Genomic DNA, 16,949 nt, shown 5'->3' with positions numbered 1-16,949 from the left:
AGGTGTTCAACCTCCATTGCTGGCTCAGCCAAAATCCGTGCAGGCTCGGGTTCCACAAACACAACTGCTGCAGCCAATCGATACGGCTGAGGAGCCGATTGAGCTCGTGACGTCATCGCAGCTGTCCAGGCAACCCAGTGGGGGGATGACCGAAATGCAGGGCAGAGCCACAACGTTATCTCATGGCAGGACTGCAACAATGCAGCAGTTTTTTCCAACAACATATAAAGGGAAGGCAACGCCAAAGAAAACAGTACCACTGTTAGAACTCAAAGATACATTATACGAGGATCAAGGGCAAGAAGAAGACGTGATACAAATTGCAGCATCAGAAGGAATTCCGGCATGGATGTTTTCAGCAGCAGAAGCAAGAAAAGGATATATGCCATCATTTGATGCGATGAAAAAGATGCAGACACAAGAATTTCAAATTCCTTATTTAAGTTCAGGAGCGAGACCAAAGACCTCGAGTCAAAGACTGTTTGAAAAACAATCACTGTTGACATCGAAGACTCCACTGTGCATGCAATTGCCAAAAGAATTTCTACAGGAGGAAGAGGAACAACCAATGAAAATGGTGGATTGGAAACAGGTCAAAAAAGAACTGACAGAAGAAGCTTTGCTGCAAGGATCAGGAGATCTGACAATGCCAGTGACATATGATGCGCAGGGGCAGAATCCAAGGTGGGAAAGGTTGAATCACGATGTGATCAAAGACTTAGCGAGAGCTGTTCAACGCAATGGACTGGATTCACCATACTTTAAACAGCTCCTGAGAGGAACATTTAACATGTATGACCTGACGCCATTTGATATTCGAAGCCTTGTGTCAATGATTCTCACAGACACGCAGAATCTCATCTGGGAAAGAAGATGGCGAAGATATCTCACAGAGTTGAGGAACAATTATCAAGGCGGGCCAAACGCGAACCTCACTGAAGCACAGTTGGCAGGGGATCCTCCAGATGACAATCCAGCAGAACAAGTGGTACGTCTTCCAAGGCAAGTGTTGAATGACATCAAGGAAGCGGCGCGGAAAGCGATCTTGCAGATCGCTCCAGCAGGAGTTCCAGATGTCCCATTTTCAACCATCAGGCAAGGTCCCACGGAACCATATTCATCATTCATAGATCGACTCACGCAAGCGGTGGATCGGCAGGTGACCATCGAAGCTGCGAAGCGACCACTCTTGGAAAGTCTCGCATTCGGCAATGCCAATCCGGATTGTCAACGGGTCATCACTGCAATGCCAGGACGGCCATCCTTGGCAGAGATGGTGGAAGCATGCAGCAAGGTGGGAACGCCTCAGCATGTTGCATCAATCGTGAGAGATGAATTGAGAGGAGAGTGGGAAAACCAGCTGAGAGAACACTCGGGAAAACAATCAGAAGAAGAGATGCTGGACAAAATATTTCAACAGCAGAATGAAATTCTTGCAACCATCCAAAAGAAAAACAATCCACCAGGAGGACAGTGCTACAAATGTGGAGCATTTGGACATTTTAAGAAGAATTGCCCACAAGCACACGCACAAGCGCAGATGCAAAAACCGCAAAAACCACTTTGTGCACGATGCGGAAGAGGAAGACACTCTGTGAAAGAATGTTATTCTCAGACGGATGTGGAAGGAAATCCTTTACCACATCCGGGAAACGGGAAAAAGAGCGCGCACACAAATCGCCAGCGCGCAACGACACAAGTGATGGCGATGACACAAGAGCAGGCAGGACAGTCATCGGAGAGCATCAAGCAGACACCCTCAGCAAAGTCCTCAGCAGACTCTCCAGCGACCCAGACCTTCTTCCACCAGGAGCGCAGTGCACATTGGCAGCTTCCAAATTAGTGTGTTTCTTGAACGAAAGTCATGCGGGGGTACCAACAGGTGTCCATGGACATTCGGACAAAAAACAAGATTTTTTAATAGTAGGGCAGGACAGAAGTAGTATCCTGGGACTCATTGTTTATCCATCAGTTATATCAGCAGACAGAAATACAGAATTAACAGTTCTAGCAAAAGCCCTCCGTCCACCGTTGATCGTGGCGGAAAATACTCAAGTTGCGAGAGCTTTCGCATTGCCACCACATGCCATTGGGCAGGTTTTGTCAATCTTTGATGAGGAAGAGGGAGAATGTTGAAATTCATGCCACGTGGATCAAACACATAGGTCGAGATCGACCCACACTCACATGTCAGTTGACTTGTGGGGACAGAACAATAGCGGTCAGAGGAATGCTTGACACGGGAGCAGATGTCACAGTAATATCGTACATCTTTTGGCCCCGTGATTGGAATTTGATTGTGCCTCTGGGATCTCTCTCAGGCATAGGGGGAGCTTCTCTATGTCTGCAGAGTGAGAATTCTATTGTTGTCACAGGACCGGGAAACAAAACAGCGATCATTCGTCCGTTTGTTGTGCAAAAGCCAATCACAGTTTGGGGAAGAGATTTGTTGGCTCAGTGGGGGACGAAGATCGAGGTGGATTTTTAATTGGGGTCACTGCGGCACTCGCCACACTGAAACTGACTTGGAAAACAAATGATCCGGTTTGGGTGGATCAGTGGCCCCTTGAACGAGAAAAGTTGAGTGCGTTGAAGAACCTGGTCCAACAACAATTGGAGAAGGGACACATCAAACCAACAAATAGCCCTTGGAATTCTCCAGTGTTCGTCATCAAAAAGAAACTATCAGGTAAATGGAGGCTGTTGCATGATCTCAGAAAGATCAATGAAGTCATTGAGGACATGGGACCTCTTCAGTTGGGACTTCCATTGGTTTCGATGATTCCCAGAGATTGGCAACTCGTGATCATCGATCTCAAGGATTGTTTTTTCAGCATTCCACTTCATCCAGATGATGCACCAAGACTTGCCTTTTCCGTTCCAAGTATCAACAAGGAAGCACCGTTGCAACAATACCATTGGGTGGTACTTCCACAAGATCTCAAAAACTCGCCGACAATTTGTCAATGGTACATGGCACAAGCTTTGTCACCGGCACAGAAGAAATTCCCACAGGTGAAGATTATTCATTACATGGACGATTTGCTCATTGCAGCGTCAACACAACAGGAGCTGCAAAAAGCTCGTGACTGTGCGATCACAGAGGTGCAAAAGGCAGGCTTGGAAATCAGTGTTTCAAAAATTCAGGAGATTGCACCTTGGACATATTTAGGGTAGAAAATCTCAGAGAGAATGATAAACCCCCAAAAGATGGAGATCAGCACAAAAGTCAACAATCTGCATGATTTGCAACAACTTTTGGGAGAAGTCAACTGGATGAGACCAATTCTAGGGATCACAAACAACGACATTCCAGCGTTGCTCAATCTTTTGAGAGGGGACACAGACATTCGATCTCCCAGAACACTCATGCGAGAGACAAAGAAGGAATTGGAAAAAATCACAGATGCTATTCAAAAGCGTCAAGCACATCAGTTCGTTGAATCATTGCCTTTTGAGTTGGCAGTGCTGGGAGAGAAAACACAGTTCCACGGTTTGATCTTTCAATGGGATTCATCCCAAAGAGATTCTTTGATAATTATAGAATGGATTTTTCTGCCATACAGGCCTTCAAAAACAATTCTTACAGATCTAGAAATGATGGCGCAAATCATCATCAAGGGGAGAACAATGTTGCTGACAATGGCAGGACAAGAATTTTCAATCATTCATTTACCATTGAAAAAAGATTATTTTAAATGGGCAATGCAGAAATCAAAAGACTTAATAATTGCATTGTTAGCTTTCCCAGGAACTTGCACAATTCATTTTCCGCAACACAGAGTGCTGCAGTCACAAATATGTTACAGAGCAAAGCCAAGAATAAGTGAAGAACCTCTGGACGGGATCACAGTATTCACTGATGGCTCAGGGAAGACACACAAGTCAGTGATCACATGGGTGAACTCAGAGACAGGGAAATGGGACTCAGACGTGAGGATGATTCAGGGTTCTCCACAAATTGTGGAATTGGCCGCAGTCACTCGAGCATTTCAATTGTTTGAACAACCTCTCAATTTGATTACGGATTCCGCATATGTCGCGGGGGTAGTCAGACGCTTGGAAGGTTCACTCTTGAAAGAGGCCAACAATGAAATATTGTATTCATATTTGGTGAGCATGAAAACTTTGTTAGAAAATAGGGAACATGAATATTTTATCACACACATCAGAGCTCACACAACACTTCCAGGATTTTTAGCAGAGGGGAATGCTCGAGCAGACAGGTTGACAATGCCCATTTCACAGACACTCCCAGACATTTTTGAGCAGGCAAAATTGAGTCATAGCTTTTTTCATCAGAATGCACATGCATTGATGGAATCTTTCCGTCTCACAAAAACTCAGGCAATAGAGATCATCAATGCTTGTCCAGATTGTCAACTTGTACAGCCGCCAGCCTCAACAGGAGCGGTCAATCCATGAGGACTGGAAAGTCTTCAGCTATGGCAAACAGATGTCACGAAATATCCCTCATTTGGAAGGCTCAAAAATGTTCACGTTTCAGTAGATACATTTTCAGGAGCAGTCTTTGCTTCAGCACATGCAGGGGAAACAGCAGACCATGCTTGTTGACACTTTCTACAAGCATTTGCGTCGTTCGGCGTGCCTCAGGAAATAAAAACAGATAATGGTCCAACTTATACAGGCAGGGTGCTTGACAAATTTTTGAAAAAATGGGGTGTCAGACATACCTTTGGTATTCCACACACACCCACAGGTCAAGCAATCATTGAAAGAACACACCATACCTTAAAATCCCTTCTAGATAGACAGAGGAGGGGGGAGCCAGAGGCGACACCACACATGAAATTAAATAAAGCATTGTATGTGTTGAATTTCCTAAATAGTTCATCTTCAGAACCCAATCCTCCAATTTTGAGACATTTCTCAAACAGTTCACAGGCAAGACTAAGGGAGAATCCTTTAGTTTTGATCAGAAACCCAGAATCAGGACAGATAGAAGGTCCTTTCAAACTAATCACTTGGGGCAAGGGTTTCGCTTGTGTTTCCACAGAGCAAGGTCCGAAGTGGGTGTCAGCACGACACGTGAAGCCGTTTCGAATGCAAGAACAAAAGAACACAGATCCCAAAAACAGAGAGACAAGTACTCAGACGGAGGAGGAGACTCAAACTACAAGCAATAATCTAGAAGAAACAGAAGAATAAAAGACTTTGGGGGGTTTTCTGTGAAACTTTGGGTGAAAAATGGTGATATTTAGTCAGAAAGGTGGGGTGATGAACTTTGCAATGTTCATGTGTTTTGTCTCATTGCCAATGGTCTTGAACAACAAAGCAAATTTGCCAGTCAATCAGCCAGGAAAAAATGTTTGGGAAGTTTTAGCCCAGGCAGCAGATTTAGATAGCATTTGCCTGACGCACTCCAGACCAGGGAGGCCATTTTCAGCATGCATGATTGGATTGCTGGTGAATGAATGGCCAATTCCAGGACACACTGCAATCGAGATCTCACAGGTTGTTAAAGATCCTGTGAATGAATGGTGTACGTGGACACATTCTCTTCCTGTGGCTTCTTCCGAACCTCAGGAATTGGAGATTTTCGGGTCCATGACAATGAATGTATGCATGAAATTTGAGATTTCAGGTACAGCAAAGCCAAACAAAACTACTGATGTCACTCCCAGTCATGAATTCTACAGAAATGCGTCAGCCTGGTGCAACAACACCATGGTGACAGACAAAGGGTCACTCCAAGTTCCAGTGCAACTGCCAAGGGGATTCTTTTTGATTTGTGGAGACAGGATTTGGCATGGTATTCCTGCGAATGCCAAGGGAGGTCCATGCAGCATTGGAAGAATTTCAATGCTGACACCAGATTTAAAAATGCAGAGAGAACAAAAACATAAAGAAAAAAGATCTTTACAGCATTTTGATGAGAATTGTGATGACAGGGTTTACACTTGGAGCAAGGCAAGGAGAATTGCGACAGCAATTTTCTCACCTCAGGCAGCAGCAGGGGTTGCTTTGACTCAATTGGATCGTATGGGTTGTTGGCTGAGCAAGCATGCTCAATCAGTCTCTCTTGCACTGAGTGACATGTTGCAAGACATGAACAGTGTAAGACAGGCAACTCTGCAAAACAGAGCAGCAATCGATTATCTTTTGCTCGCTCATGGCCATGGGTGCAAAGAATTTGAAGGAATGTGCTGTATGAATCTCTCCGATCATTCCAGGTCAATTCATGAAAATATTGAAAAAATAGAGGAGAGTGTGAAGAAACTTGGCGAGATCACTGGATCTTGGATTGAGGACATGGCAAAGTTTTTTGATCTTTCACCTTTGGGAAAAGAATTTTTAAAGATAGGGTTTCAAATTTTGGTGATTCTCATAGTCCTCTTGATTGTAATTCCATGCATTCTTTTGTGTGTGCGGGGTGTCATGAGTCGAGTTGCAAAGAGGGTGCTTTTGGTGCAAACAGAAGGGGGAGATGTGGGAACTCAGTACATCACTCCGGATGTCCAGAGCTACCGAGACAACCCTTGGGGGGCTCGGAGGCCCTGGAATGTTGCCAAAAGTACCTGGTGGCTTGACTTTGATCCTTTTAAGAAATGACACCTGAAGGTGAGGAGATGAGAGAATTTCAGGTCTGAATGGTGAGGAGATGTTATTCACTTATAAGAACTTAAGTTAGAATGAACTGTACAGGGGGGTTTTATGCGTTGTACAGGGGGGTCTAGAATTCTGTGCATGGATCAGGAGTCCCAAGATGGAAGAATTTGGGCGTGCCCTGTCCTTCTTCTTTCTTCTCCTTGGCATCCATGTTCAGGATGATGTTGGCATGTGTGGATTGGTTCATAGAAAGACTACACTTGCCAACAAGGGCAGAAAGTATTGGGAATTAAAGGTAAATATCTAATACGTAATTTTCACTATAAAAGAGACAACCGCCTCGTCGGCGGGAGAGAGTGCCTTTGGCTGTCTTGCTGATCAGACCTCGGCTGGACAGACAGAAAATCTTTGTAGATAAGAAATAATAAACTCGACTGAAGACCTAAAAGCAAAAGTCCAGACTCCTTCTTCGAGAGCGCGGCCTACCCAGAACCACTTTTTCCCATGCTGGGGCAGAGACAAGTAACAGCCGACCCCGGCATCTACCATCCTGCCACATGGAAACAAGAACCTGCTGTGTGATTGCCCAAAGCTCTAGAGATCTGTTATTGTGTGAATGTAACTGTGAAACCATGTTCTGTAAGGTCTGAAGTCTGGAGTCAGTCCATGTAAAGTGCTGTATGCAGGGGTGCCAGCCTCCACCCCACACGCCGCTCCCTTGCCAGAGGCCGCGCGGGCTCTTCTCCAGGCTGCTGTGGGCCCGAGCCGGGTGCCCATGGAGCCCCGGCGCGGCGGGGCTGCGGGGCGGCCCCGCGGCTCTCCGGGCAGCAGCCGGCCCTCTGCCCCCTGCGGAGCCCGGCGCCAGCGGCTGCTGGCCGCGCCTCAGGGCTGTGCGGGCAGGGGAGGCCGGGGCTGGGCGCAGGGAGCGCCTGCCACAGGGGCTGAGCCCGCGCCGAGCCTTCCCTGCTGCCGCTCTCTGCGGCTGGCAGAGGACACGAGCCGAGCGGCTGAGCAGCTGCGCCGGGCCCTGCGCTACCTGGAGACCCCCCAAGAGCCCCTGCGAGAGGCGGCCATCAGGTTCATGGGTGAGCCCCGAGGCCGGGCTCCCTCCCCGGCCCGCCGCAGCTCGGCCCCAGCCCCGCCCGCTGCCCCGGCAGCGCCATCCGGGCCCGGCGCCGTGGAGCCCCACCTGCCCCGGGCGCTGCTGCCGCTCTCAGACCGTCCTGCCAGCTGAGAAATGCTCCTTGGGCCTCGGCCTTGGCCAACAGCCCCTGGGCTCAGCTCCTCTGCAGCTCAGCACAAACACTGGCTGCCCCAGGCACTGCTGCTGCCCAACCAGCTCCTGGTTGCTGTAGGAGCAGCCCTGGGAACTGGTTTTGTTCCCTCAGGGGCACAACATGCCTGTTCTCACACTGCCAAAGAAAGCTGTTGATGCCAAGTACGGCGAGGAGGAACCATTGCTGTGACTGAAGCCCCTCTCTTGGGGCCCTACAAACAGCACCGCAAAAGGAGCCCCTTGGAGCTCTCCTGGGCCAGCGACTCCCTCTGAGTGGGGCCTCTCCCAGCCGGGAACTCTCCCGTTTGCTGCACTCGGGGATCCTGAACAAGGACAGAGCCTGGGCCGATCCCCCCACTCCTCCAGGCTCAACCCTTCACCCACTGGGGAGATGCCAAAGCATCCACAGGGAGCATTTCCTGCCCTCAGGGGAATTTGTCACAGGTGCCTTGCACTGCCTCTTTGTGTCTGTGTGCACACAGGAGTGCCTGTGCTAGGGAAGTGTGGCAGAAATGCTGCTCTCGGAGGGGTTGGAGTGCCTTGGATAGTTGAGTCAGTCAGACCTGTAAATGAGGTTAAGTCACCAGGGCTAAGTGAGGTTAAATGCTGCTAAGAGTTGCTCCTTTGCTATGTTGTTATGTTTAATATAAGTTATAAGCTGAGTTAAATACTGTTAAGTGTTATTTCTCTATTAAATTGGTATGGCATAGGTTGCAAGTTACGTGAAATACTATTATCTTTGTTCTTTTGCTAAATTGTGAAGTTCAAGGTAGAAGTCAAGGTTTAGTCCTGTTAGGTTTGAGCTGTGTTAAGCTTTTAGGCCATATTCCATTTACCCTTGCCTTCACTGCCCTTTTGGCACACTCACACACACAGGGAGAGTTCTTGTTTCATTTCTGGTTTGATTGGCTGGATTTGTTTTGGCTTTGTTGTTTCTTTGTTTCCTTTGTGTGCCTGAATTGCCCATTCAGGAACAGAGTGACTATTGCCAAGGAACTTTGGGCTGCTATCCCTTAATATTAAATCTGGTTTTTGCTGATCCCTTGCTGGGGATTTTTTGCGCGCTCTCAAGTGCTCGTGCATAAGAGGATGAAAGAGCCCTCGCCGAGACTCTGGCCCTGGGGGACACGGGGACGCTGCCGGGGGGTCCCTGTCCCCCTGTCCCACCCCCCAGAGCCCCGACCCCCCGTCCCCATGTCAGACTCTGGGGTCGATCTCGTGGAACATCCTCTGGGGGAGGCTGCAGCATGGGGGGCGGGGGTACCCGGGGGACAGGGGACCCCACTGTGCACGAGCAGCGTTGGACTGCTCTGGGGGAACTGTGATGGGGGGCTGGAGCAGAGTGACCTCCCCAGTGACCTCACACAGCCCCTGTGATGTCACACAGCTGATCTGTGATGTCACACAGCCCCCTGTGATGTCTCACAGCTCCTGTGATGTCACACAGCTGATCTGTGATGTCACACAGCCCCCTGTGATGTCTCACAGCTCCTGTGATGTCACACAGCTGATCTGTGATGTCACACAGCCCACGGTGATGTCACAGCCCACAGGATGATGTCACACATTCTTTTGTGATATCACACAACCTGTCCTGGGATGTCATACAGTGATGTGATGTCACAGCCCACAGGATGATGTCACACATTCTTCTGTGATATCACACAATCTACCCTGGGATGTCATACAGCCATTCAATGATGTCACAAACTGATCTGTGATGTCACAGCCCCTCTGTGATGTCAGAGAGATACCCTGTGATGGCATAATCCGTTCTATGATGTCCAGCCATTTATGTCACAGAGCCTACTCCTCGATGTCGAAGGCAACTCTGAGATGAAACACACCTACTCTGTGATGTCACAGCCTGCTCTGTGATGTTACACAGTCACACGGCGATGTCACAACCCACTCTCTGATGTCACAAAGCCACTTTCCATGTTGGCAGAGTTTGCTCCATGGCCTCACACCCTATTCTATGACATCACAGCCAGCTCAGTGATGTCACAACCCCCTCAGTGATGTCACAAAAGCCTCCCTATGATATGATAGTGCCACTCTCTAATGCCACAGCACAAACTTTGACCTCACAGCTTGATCTATGATATCACACAGCCATGTCATGAAGTAACAGCCCGCTCTGTGATGTCACAGAATCCCCTCTATGATGCTGTAGCTACTCAGTGACCTCTCACAACAAACTCTGTGATGTCATAGCCCAACCTGTGACCTCACACAGCCCACTCTGTGCTGTCACACAGCCCCTTGCTGACATCACAGCTGCTCTGTGCCTCTAGGACACAGCCACAGAGGTGCCGCTGTGACACAGCCCCCTCTGGGACAACCCCCAGCCCCTGCCAGTGCTGAGCCCCTGTCAGTTCTGTCTGTGCCCTGCTGGTGTCCCTGAGCTGCCCTGGCAGTGCCCCAGCCCTGCTGGGCTGTGCACAGGAGCTGCTCCTGGCCAGAGCTGTCTCTCTGCAGTGCTGCCCTTGCCAGGAGCCGCCTCTGGGCCAGGAGCCCAGCCCAGCTCAGCAGCACAGACACAGCACCAGGACTTTAATGACCCTCTGGGGCTTTGGTGCTCTTTGCATCAGACTCAGTCCCTCAGAGTGTGCTCAGAGAACTTCTCAGGGACTCAAAAAGAGAGTGAAACACAGAAGTTTCTCATACTTTAAACCAATCCTTCTGAGGGACAGGACTGAGAAAGTGTCCCCAGGTTGCAGCCAGAGAACAACACTGGAGGCAGTGATGACAGGTGGGGGAGAAGCGAGGAAAAGATGTCTCTGATGCTGAGCAAACCTGCGCTTCTGTCCCTGCAGGCTGTTGTCATCCCCTGGCTGCCCCACCTGGCTGGCCCCTTCCTTTGCTGACAGCTCTGCCTCCTGCCTGCCTCTGCCTGCCCACACAAAGCCTTGGACTGCTCCAGGCTCCTTCTGGGGGATGTGTTGCACCACAGCCCTGCCCTGGCAGGGAAACTCCTTTCTCTTGCTATCCAGTCTGGGCCTCCCCAGCTGCCCTTAGCACAATTATTTCTTCTTCAGGCTCATTCCCACTATGAAGAGAAGCTCCAGCCTCTATGAAACCACCCTTTACTCCCTCCCGGACTACTCCTGTTCTGTCCTCAGTCTCCACACCAGTGAGCCCAGAGCCTGCAGCCTCCTCCCGCTGGTTATGTGATGAGGCCTCCAAACCCCATCTTGGGAGATTTTTGGGTTCTCTCCAAGGTCTGTGAAAATAGAAGAACAGTGGTCGAAATTATTTTCTCCCAAATCTACAGTGAGAGAAAAAGGGTCAATGTCTTTAAACTGAATGAGGGTGGATTTACATTTGTTAGAAGGAGGAAATATTTTACAATTATGAGAGCGGCACAAAACTGCAACTGTTTTCCCAGAAAAGTGGATTCCCAACCCCAGGACTTCTCCAAGAGCAGGACCTTTGTGCAGCCTGACCCAGTGAAACCCTCTCATCCCCAAGGACAGAATTCCTGTTGTGTGAGTTCTCTGATGTGCTGGGTGCCCTCACTACGCTTCTGGCCAGAATGTCTGCTGAGGGCAGCCAGGCTGCTGCAGGGGCAGTGACCTCACAGCCATCACCATGGCAGCCCTGGGCCTGGCTCTCCTCTTTCCTCTGTCCCTGCCTTGTCTCTGCTGGCATGAAGAGTTTTGTCATTCATATCTTGTGCCCAAGGTGCTGGGGCCAATGGCTTCCCAGGCAGGCTCCTGGAGCACAAGTGGCTTTTCAGAGCCCAGGCAGAAATGAGCCCTGAGGCAGCAGCTCTGCAGTGCTGGCCACCAGGCCGGGCTGCCAAGGGAGGCTTCTGGCTATGCCCTGCAAGCAGCTGCTGCTGCCAAGGTGCCTTTGCTGCCTCAGGCTCTGCCTGGCACAGCTCCCAGCACGGCACTCTGCCCTTGTGCCCGAGCCCTTCCCTGTGCTGGGACTGGCCTGGGGCTTTTCCTGCAGTGGGACCTGCCCTGCTGATGGCACAGGAAAGGCAGTTCCTGCTGGAGCAGGAGGCTCTGCCTGCCATGGGCTCCAACAACTCCAGCAAGGCATTGTTGACTTCAAAATTGCTTCCTGAAGCAGAATATTCGAATAATTGTTATAGTTCCCATATTGTGGAGTAAATAACTAGTTTGGTTTTTTTTAAATTTACTCTGTGGTGTAAATAAGCCATGTTATCTAATCATGATCAGAATCAATCAGAGCCATATTTATATAAATATATCTGGTATTCCATCGTTAATACTGTGTGACAAATTGAATTAAGGTTCAATTCTACCTGTCCAATCTTTTACACCTTTGAAAAAGTCTGGACGTGGGATTCTATCCAGCCGCTCCCAGTCTCCTTTTTCAGAAGGAATTTTAGAAGTAGAGGCCCTGCAGGGGTTTGAGGATCCATGGTGGGTGTTGGGTGTCATTTCTCCACCTCATGACTCAGCAGGAGTTTCTCCAATAAAGAAATAAAGCTTTTGCCTGAAGCTCCCACTTTGCCCATGACAGGAACCCCTGTGAGTGTCTGGGACATCCCGGCTTGTTGGCAGCCTGAGGACCACTGGGATGTCACCGTGGAGCCCCCGTGAGTGCCTGTGACAGATGGGTGCCTTTGCAGCCCAAGGTGCCCTGGGAGGTCACCGTGGAATGGCTGTGACTGTCTCTGACCACAGAAGATCTTTACCATCCCCAGAAACCCCTGGGAGGTGTCCATGGAGCCCCCATCTCTGCCTGTGACATTCCAGCTCTTGAACAGCCTGGAGACTCTTGGAAAGTCCCCATGGAACCGCTCTGTTGGACTGTGACTAATCTGATCCTTAGCATGGCCACCAGGGCTGGGACCAGCTGGGATGCTTGGTTTCCACAGGGCGGGGTTCAGGAATGGGATTCCCCAATTTCCTGCTCCCCCTAAAACCGCGCTGCCGATTGCTGCCCTCCTGCCTCCCATGGAAAGCACAAAAGGCAAAGATCCTGGGCTAGGATAGGAAGAATTTATTGGGAACAGCAACAAGATGAGGAACAAACAGGAACAGCAACAATATTGATAACAAAAGGGATAAGAAAAATGGAAAACTACAACTCAGCTGACTGTCTCTTCCCGGCCACAATTTCCTCCTGCCTGGGAAGGACACCCTTCTCCTCGAGGGGAGACAGAGACTCCCTTTCCTGCCCTTAGCAATGACCAGAGGTGGGAGTGAATGAAATGTCACGGCCATGGCCACAACCTCATGTTATTCGATTCCACATCATGTCATTGGCAGGGGCAGGAAAAGGGACAGGTGTCCTCCCAGCATGGATCACAGGAAACATGGATCACCAGGGCTCTGACCAGCATGGGTCATCCAGTGGGGGATGAAGCTGGAGCAGTTCATGAAGCTCTTCCTGCAGCAGGGGCATTTGCAGGGTTTCCCTTACCGGTGACTCCATTGGTGTTGGGTCAAGTTAGAGCTGCTGATGAAGCTCTTCCCACACTGGGGACACTGGTAGGGCCTCTCCCCAGTGTGGATGCGCCGGTGGGTGACAAGGTGGGAGTTTTGCTTGAAGCCCTTCCCACAGTCGGGGCAGAGGAAGGGCCTCTCATCAGTGTGGATGCGCTGGTGGGTGACAAGGTGGGAGTTTTGCTTGAAGCCCTTCCCGCAGTTGGGGCAGAGGAAGGGCCTCTCCTCGCTGTGAATCCTCTGGTGCCTGAGGAGAGTGGAGCGGGTCTGAAATTTCTGCTGACACTCAAGGCATTCATAGGGCCTGTCCCCGGTGTGGATGCGTTGGTGGGTCACAAGGGTGGATCTGTAGCTGAAGCCCTTCCCACACTCCCCACACTCGTAGGGCCATTCCCCGGTGTGGATCCTCTGGTGGCAGATCAGGTGGCAGCTCTGCCTGAAGCTCTTCCCACACTCCAAGCACTTGTAGGGCTTCTCCCCATCATGAAGCTGCTCATGGACCATCAGCTCTGAGTTCTGGCTGAAGCTCTGTCCACCTTCCTGCAACAGGCTGGGTCTTTCCTCCTCAGAGCACCCTGGGCTGGGTTTGGAGCACCTCCTCCTGCAGGATCTCAGGGAATTTTCTTCCCCATTGGATTCCTGTACCATGGAGCCACTCAAAACGGCCTCTTCCACAAGGTTCTGCTGCGGAGATTTGTCCTCGCTGGTCTCCATCCTCATCTCCTTGTCTGAGGAAGGCAGGGCAAGGAGAGGATGGGATTTCCCACCATGCCAGAGGGAAGGGGAAGGAGATTCTCCCCGTGCATCCCTGGCAGGACGGCCTTGGAAGCAGGGTTGTCCTGCAGCCTTGGGCTGTGCTCTGCAGGGAGATGGAGCAGGAGAGAGAGGGAAAGGGGCTGTGACTTCCTCCTCACCTACCTGATGGTCCTGGGACATCTTCCTCTTCCTCGCAGCCTTCTCCTCCATCTGGCAGTGGTTTTGAGATGGGAAATTCTGTTTTGGGAGGAAAACAAGAGATGAGTGCATTGAGTTATGTACAGGTTTGAGGGTAAACCAGGGGTACAGTCTAAGACAGAATTACAATTTAAGAAGAAAATTAAGATTAAGGCAATGATACAGAAACACTGCCTTAAACTGACAGTCAGGATATAACCTGGCACCCTGTTGGTCAGGGTGCTGGTAGCAGTCCCATTAGATGGTGGCCTCAGTCCTGTTGCAGTGATGAATGTGATTCTGTCGAAGCGGTGATCCTGTAGAAGGGTCTGGTCTTCCTCTTAAGGTCCAGTGGTGGTGATGGAGCTCTTGTCCTCTGGGAATCCAGTAGCCAAGGTGCTCCTGGTGCTGCAAGTCTCAGCTTATATCCAGGTAGGAATGTGTGGCTCCTCCCCCTGGGTGGAGCATCCCACAATGGGATGATGTCATTTTACCAGTCCTGCAGGGACACTCAATGGCCCATTAACCTAAGATAGCCCCTGGGGATGTTATCAGGGCTGAGTCATGGAAGAGGTAAAGAACACTGCCCCGCCTGTTTATAACAGTTTCTAAAGGTGGTGATGGAAAACATGCATTTGGTTACATCTTGCACTGCAACCTGAAACAGTGGGGTAATCCCTGCTCGGGGGGTAAACACCATCCCCCCTACCCAAACTGGCTCAGGTGTAAAACCCTCTCCCTGAGAAGGCCACACACACAGGGGACAATGTCACACTTTGGGGTCCCAGGGTCCCCATCTCCAGCCTCCAGCCAATCCAGTTACTTGGGGCTCTCTCCTCTCCCCACTGCCCTGTCCCGGTTTAGGGCAAATTTGGGAGAAAACCTTGAAAAGGGGATTCCACTAGAAAGCAAATTCAAGCGGCCCCTCCACCAACCAGTTTGGGAAAAGATTTCCTTGGAGAAAAGTAGAAAACACCTGGTTATTTAACAGGCAAGGGATTCACGAGCAGAGCAAATGACCAATATTAAACAACAAAACCTCTTGCCACTCCAAAAGAGATGACAAACTCAGCAAGTTCCTCCCTGGGCTGTAGCTCAGCACACTCATTCTCTTATCAGTCTCTTATCTGTCTCTTATCAGTTCCTCCATCACTGGAAAAGCCACAGCCCAGACTCAGCCCAATGGGCCACAGGTGTGAGCTGCCAGTGCCCTTCTGGGTGTTCAGTCCAGAGCAGGTTAAAACAGCTCCAAAGAAAAAGAAAAATCACAGTCCAGGGAACTTCTCTGCCTCAGAGAGCTAAAAAACCCCTAAAAGCCAAGGAGAGCCCTGTCCCACCATCTGTCCCTCCAGGAGCTGGAATGTGGAGGAGTGAGTGCAGTTTGTAAAACAAACTGCTCACTTCTTCCTCCCTCCCTCCCTTCGCTCTCAGAACCAGCCTTAAATGTGCAGAACTCATTTCTGGGCTAAACAGACAAATGTGGGTAGGAGCATGATCCCAGGTCCAGCCCTTCTGGGGGTTTGGGATGTCTCTGTCCCTCTGACCCCGATGATGTTTGGGTGGGGTCACACCAGGGCTGAGAGGGACAGAGACCCCCCCAGCCTCCACAGGGATGGGAAGGTCGGAGAGCCCCCCAGCCCCAAGCACCCTCAGCAGTGAGAGGGACACAGAGCCCCTGGTCCCCAGCCCTGCACAGGCATTCCCTGAGGCCAGAGGGATGGAGAGACCACCGAGCAACCAGCAGGGCAAGGGGACAGAGACCCCTGAGGATCCCCTGGGCTGAGAGGGACAGAGACTGCCCCGAGCATCCCCCTGGCATGGGGGTGAGAGGGAGGGAGACCCCCAGGCATTCCCTGGGGTGAGAATGATGGACACCACCTCAGGAATGGCCTGAGGTGACAGGGACAGGGACAGAATCCCCCCAAGCCCCTCCCAAGCATCCCTCAAGCATCCCCTGGGCACTGGACAAAATAAACTTGGCAGAAATCAAACTTAACACCATGTTAAATGCCTTGAGGAACATTTGCTCTTGCCACAAGTCACTTGTGATGGAAATGTAAACAAATCCCAAACATTAATAAACCAACAATGGAAGCAATTCTGTGCCAATTCCAAGTTTCATCGGTTCCTGCACAGCTCCAGCTCAGCTGCTGGCAGGTTCCAAAAAAAAAAAAAAAAAGATGGAAATTTGGCCCAAGATTATTAAAAGGAAGGAAAAACTCTGTATAGCTGTGACAAAGGTGACAGGGACGAAGACACTTATGATTTTCACATGTGGCAAAGTCTCCAAGCCTGTGAATTCAGGACTAATTTAGGAATCTAGCTACTTGAGCTGGGCTTCCTGTGGGACTTCTAGCAGCCTTGCGTTCCTCACATTGGGGTGAATGAATCCCATTCCTAAACCTCAGCCTGTGGAGACCGAGCATCCCAGCTGGTCCCAACCCTGGTGGACATGGCAACATCCTTGGGAGTGGGGGAGAATCCCATTCCTGAACCCTGGTCCATGGAAACCGAGCATCCCAGCTGGTCCCAGCCCTGGTGGCCATGGCAACAGCCTTGGGAGCGGGTCCCTGGCTGGGGCTGTGGGAACCTCTTCCCTCTGGTGCCCAGGGACAGGACTGGAGGGAAGGGCTGCAGCTGAGTCGGGGCAGGCTCAGGCTGGATCTCAGGAAAAGGTTTTTCCCCAGAGGCTGCTGGGGCACTGCCCAGGCTCCCCAGGGAAGGCTCCCAGCTCCAGGGCT

The 16,949-nt window shown here is 50.5% G+C and overlaps 1 protein-coding gene across 2 annotated transcripts; it reads right to left on the bottom strand.

The window, feature by feature from the left end:
* Positions 1-12,814: 12,814 nt before the first annotated feature.
* On the bottom strand, positions 12,815-16,727 carry LOC135288493 (zinc finger protein interacting with ribonucleoprotein K-like). 2 transcript variants are annotated; one of them, XM_064401879.1, is made up of 2 exons: positions 14,194-16,727; positions 12,815-14,003 (listed from the first exon to the last, which is right to left on the bottom strand). In XM_064401879.1, exon 2 carries the CDS (start codon positions 13,993-13,995, stop codon positions 13,249-13,251), a length of 747 nt encoding a protein of 248 aa, XP_064257949.1. In that variant the 5' UTR covers positions 13,996-14,003; positions 14,194-16,727; the 3' UTR covers positions 12,815-13,248. The 2 variants fall into 2 exon arrangements, with proteins under 2 accessions (XP_064257949.1, XP_064257948.1); XM_064401878.1 differs by having other exon boundaries at positions 12,815-13,956.
* Positions 16,728-16,949: the final 222 nt, after the last annotated feature.

This window comes from Passer domesticus, chromosome 33, assembly GCF_036417665.1.
Source record: "Passer domesticus isolate bPasDom1 chromosome 33, bPasDom1.hap1, whole genome shotgun sequence".
Taxonomy (NCBI): domain Eukaryota; kingdom Metazoa; phylum Chordata; class Aves; order Passeriformes; family Passeridae; genus Passer; species Passer domesticus.
This window is presented reverse-complemented; position numbering and strand designations above follow the sequence as displayed.

Coding starts and splice junctions, on each gene's coding strand:
- LOC135288493 (XM_064401878.1), bottom strand. CDS start 14,301: ATGCACTCATCTCTTGTTTTCCTCCCAAAACAGAATTTCCCATCTCAA. Junction 13,957..14,193: donor AGATGTCCCAGGACCATCAG/GTAGGTGAGGAG, acceptor TCTCCGCAGCAG/AACCTTGTGGAAGAGGCCGT.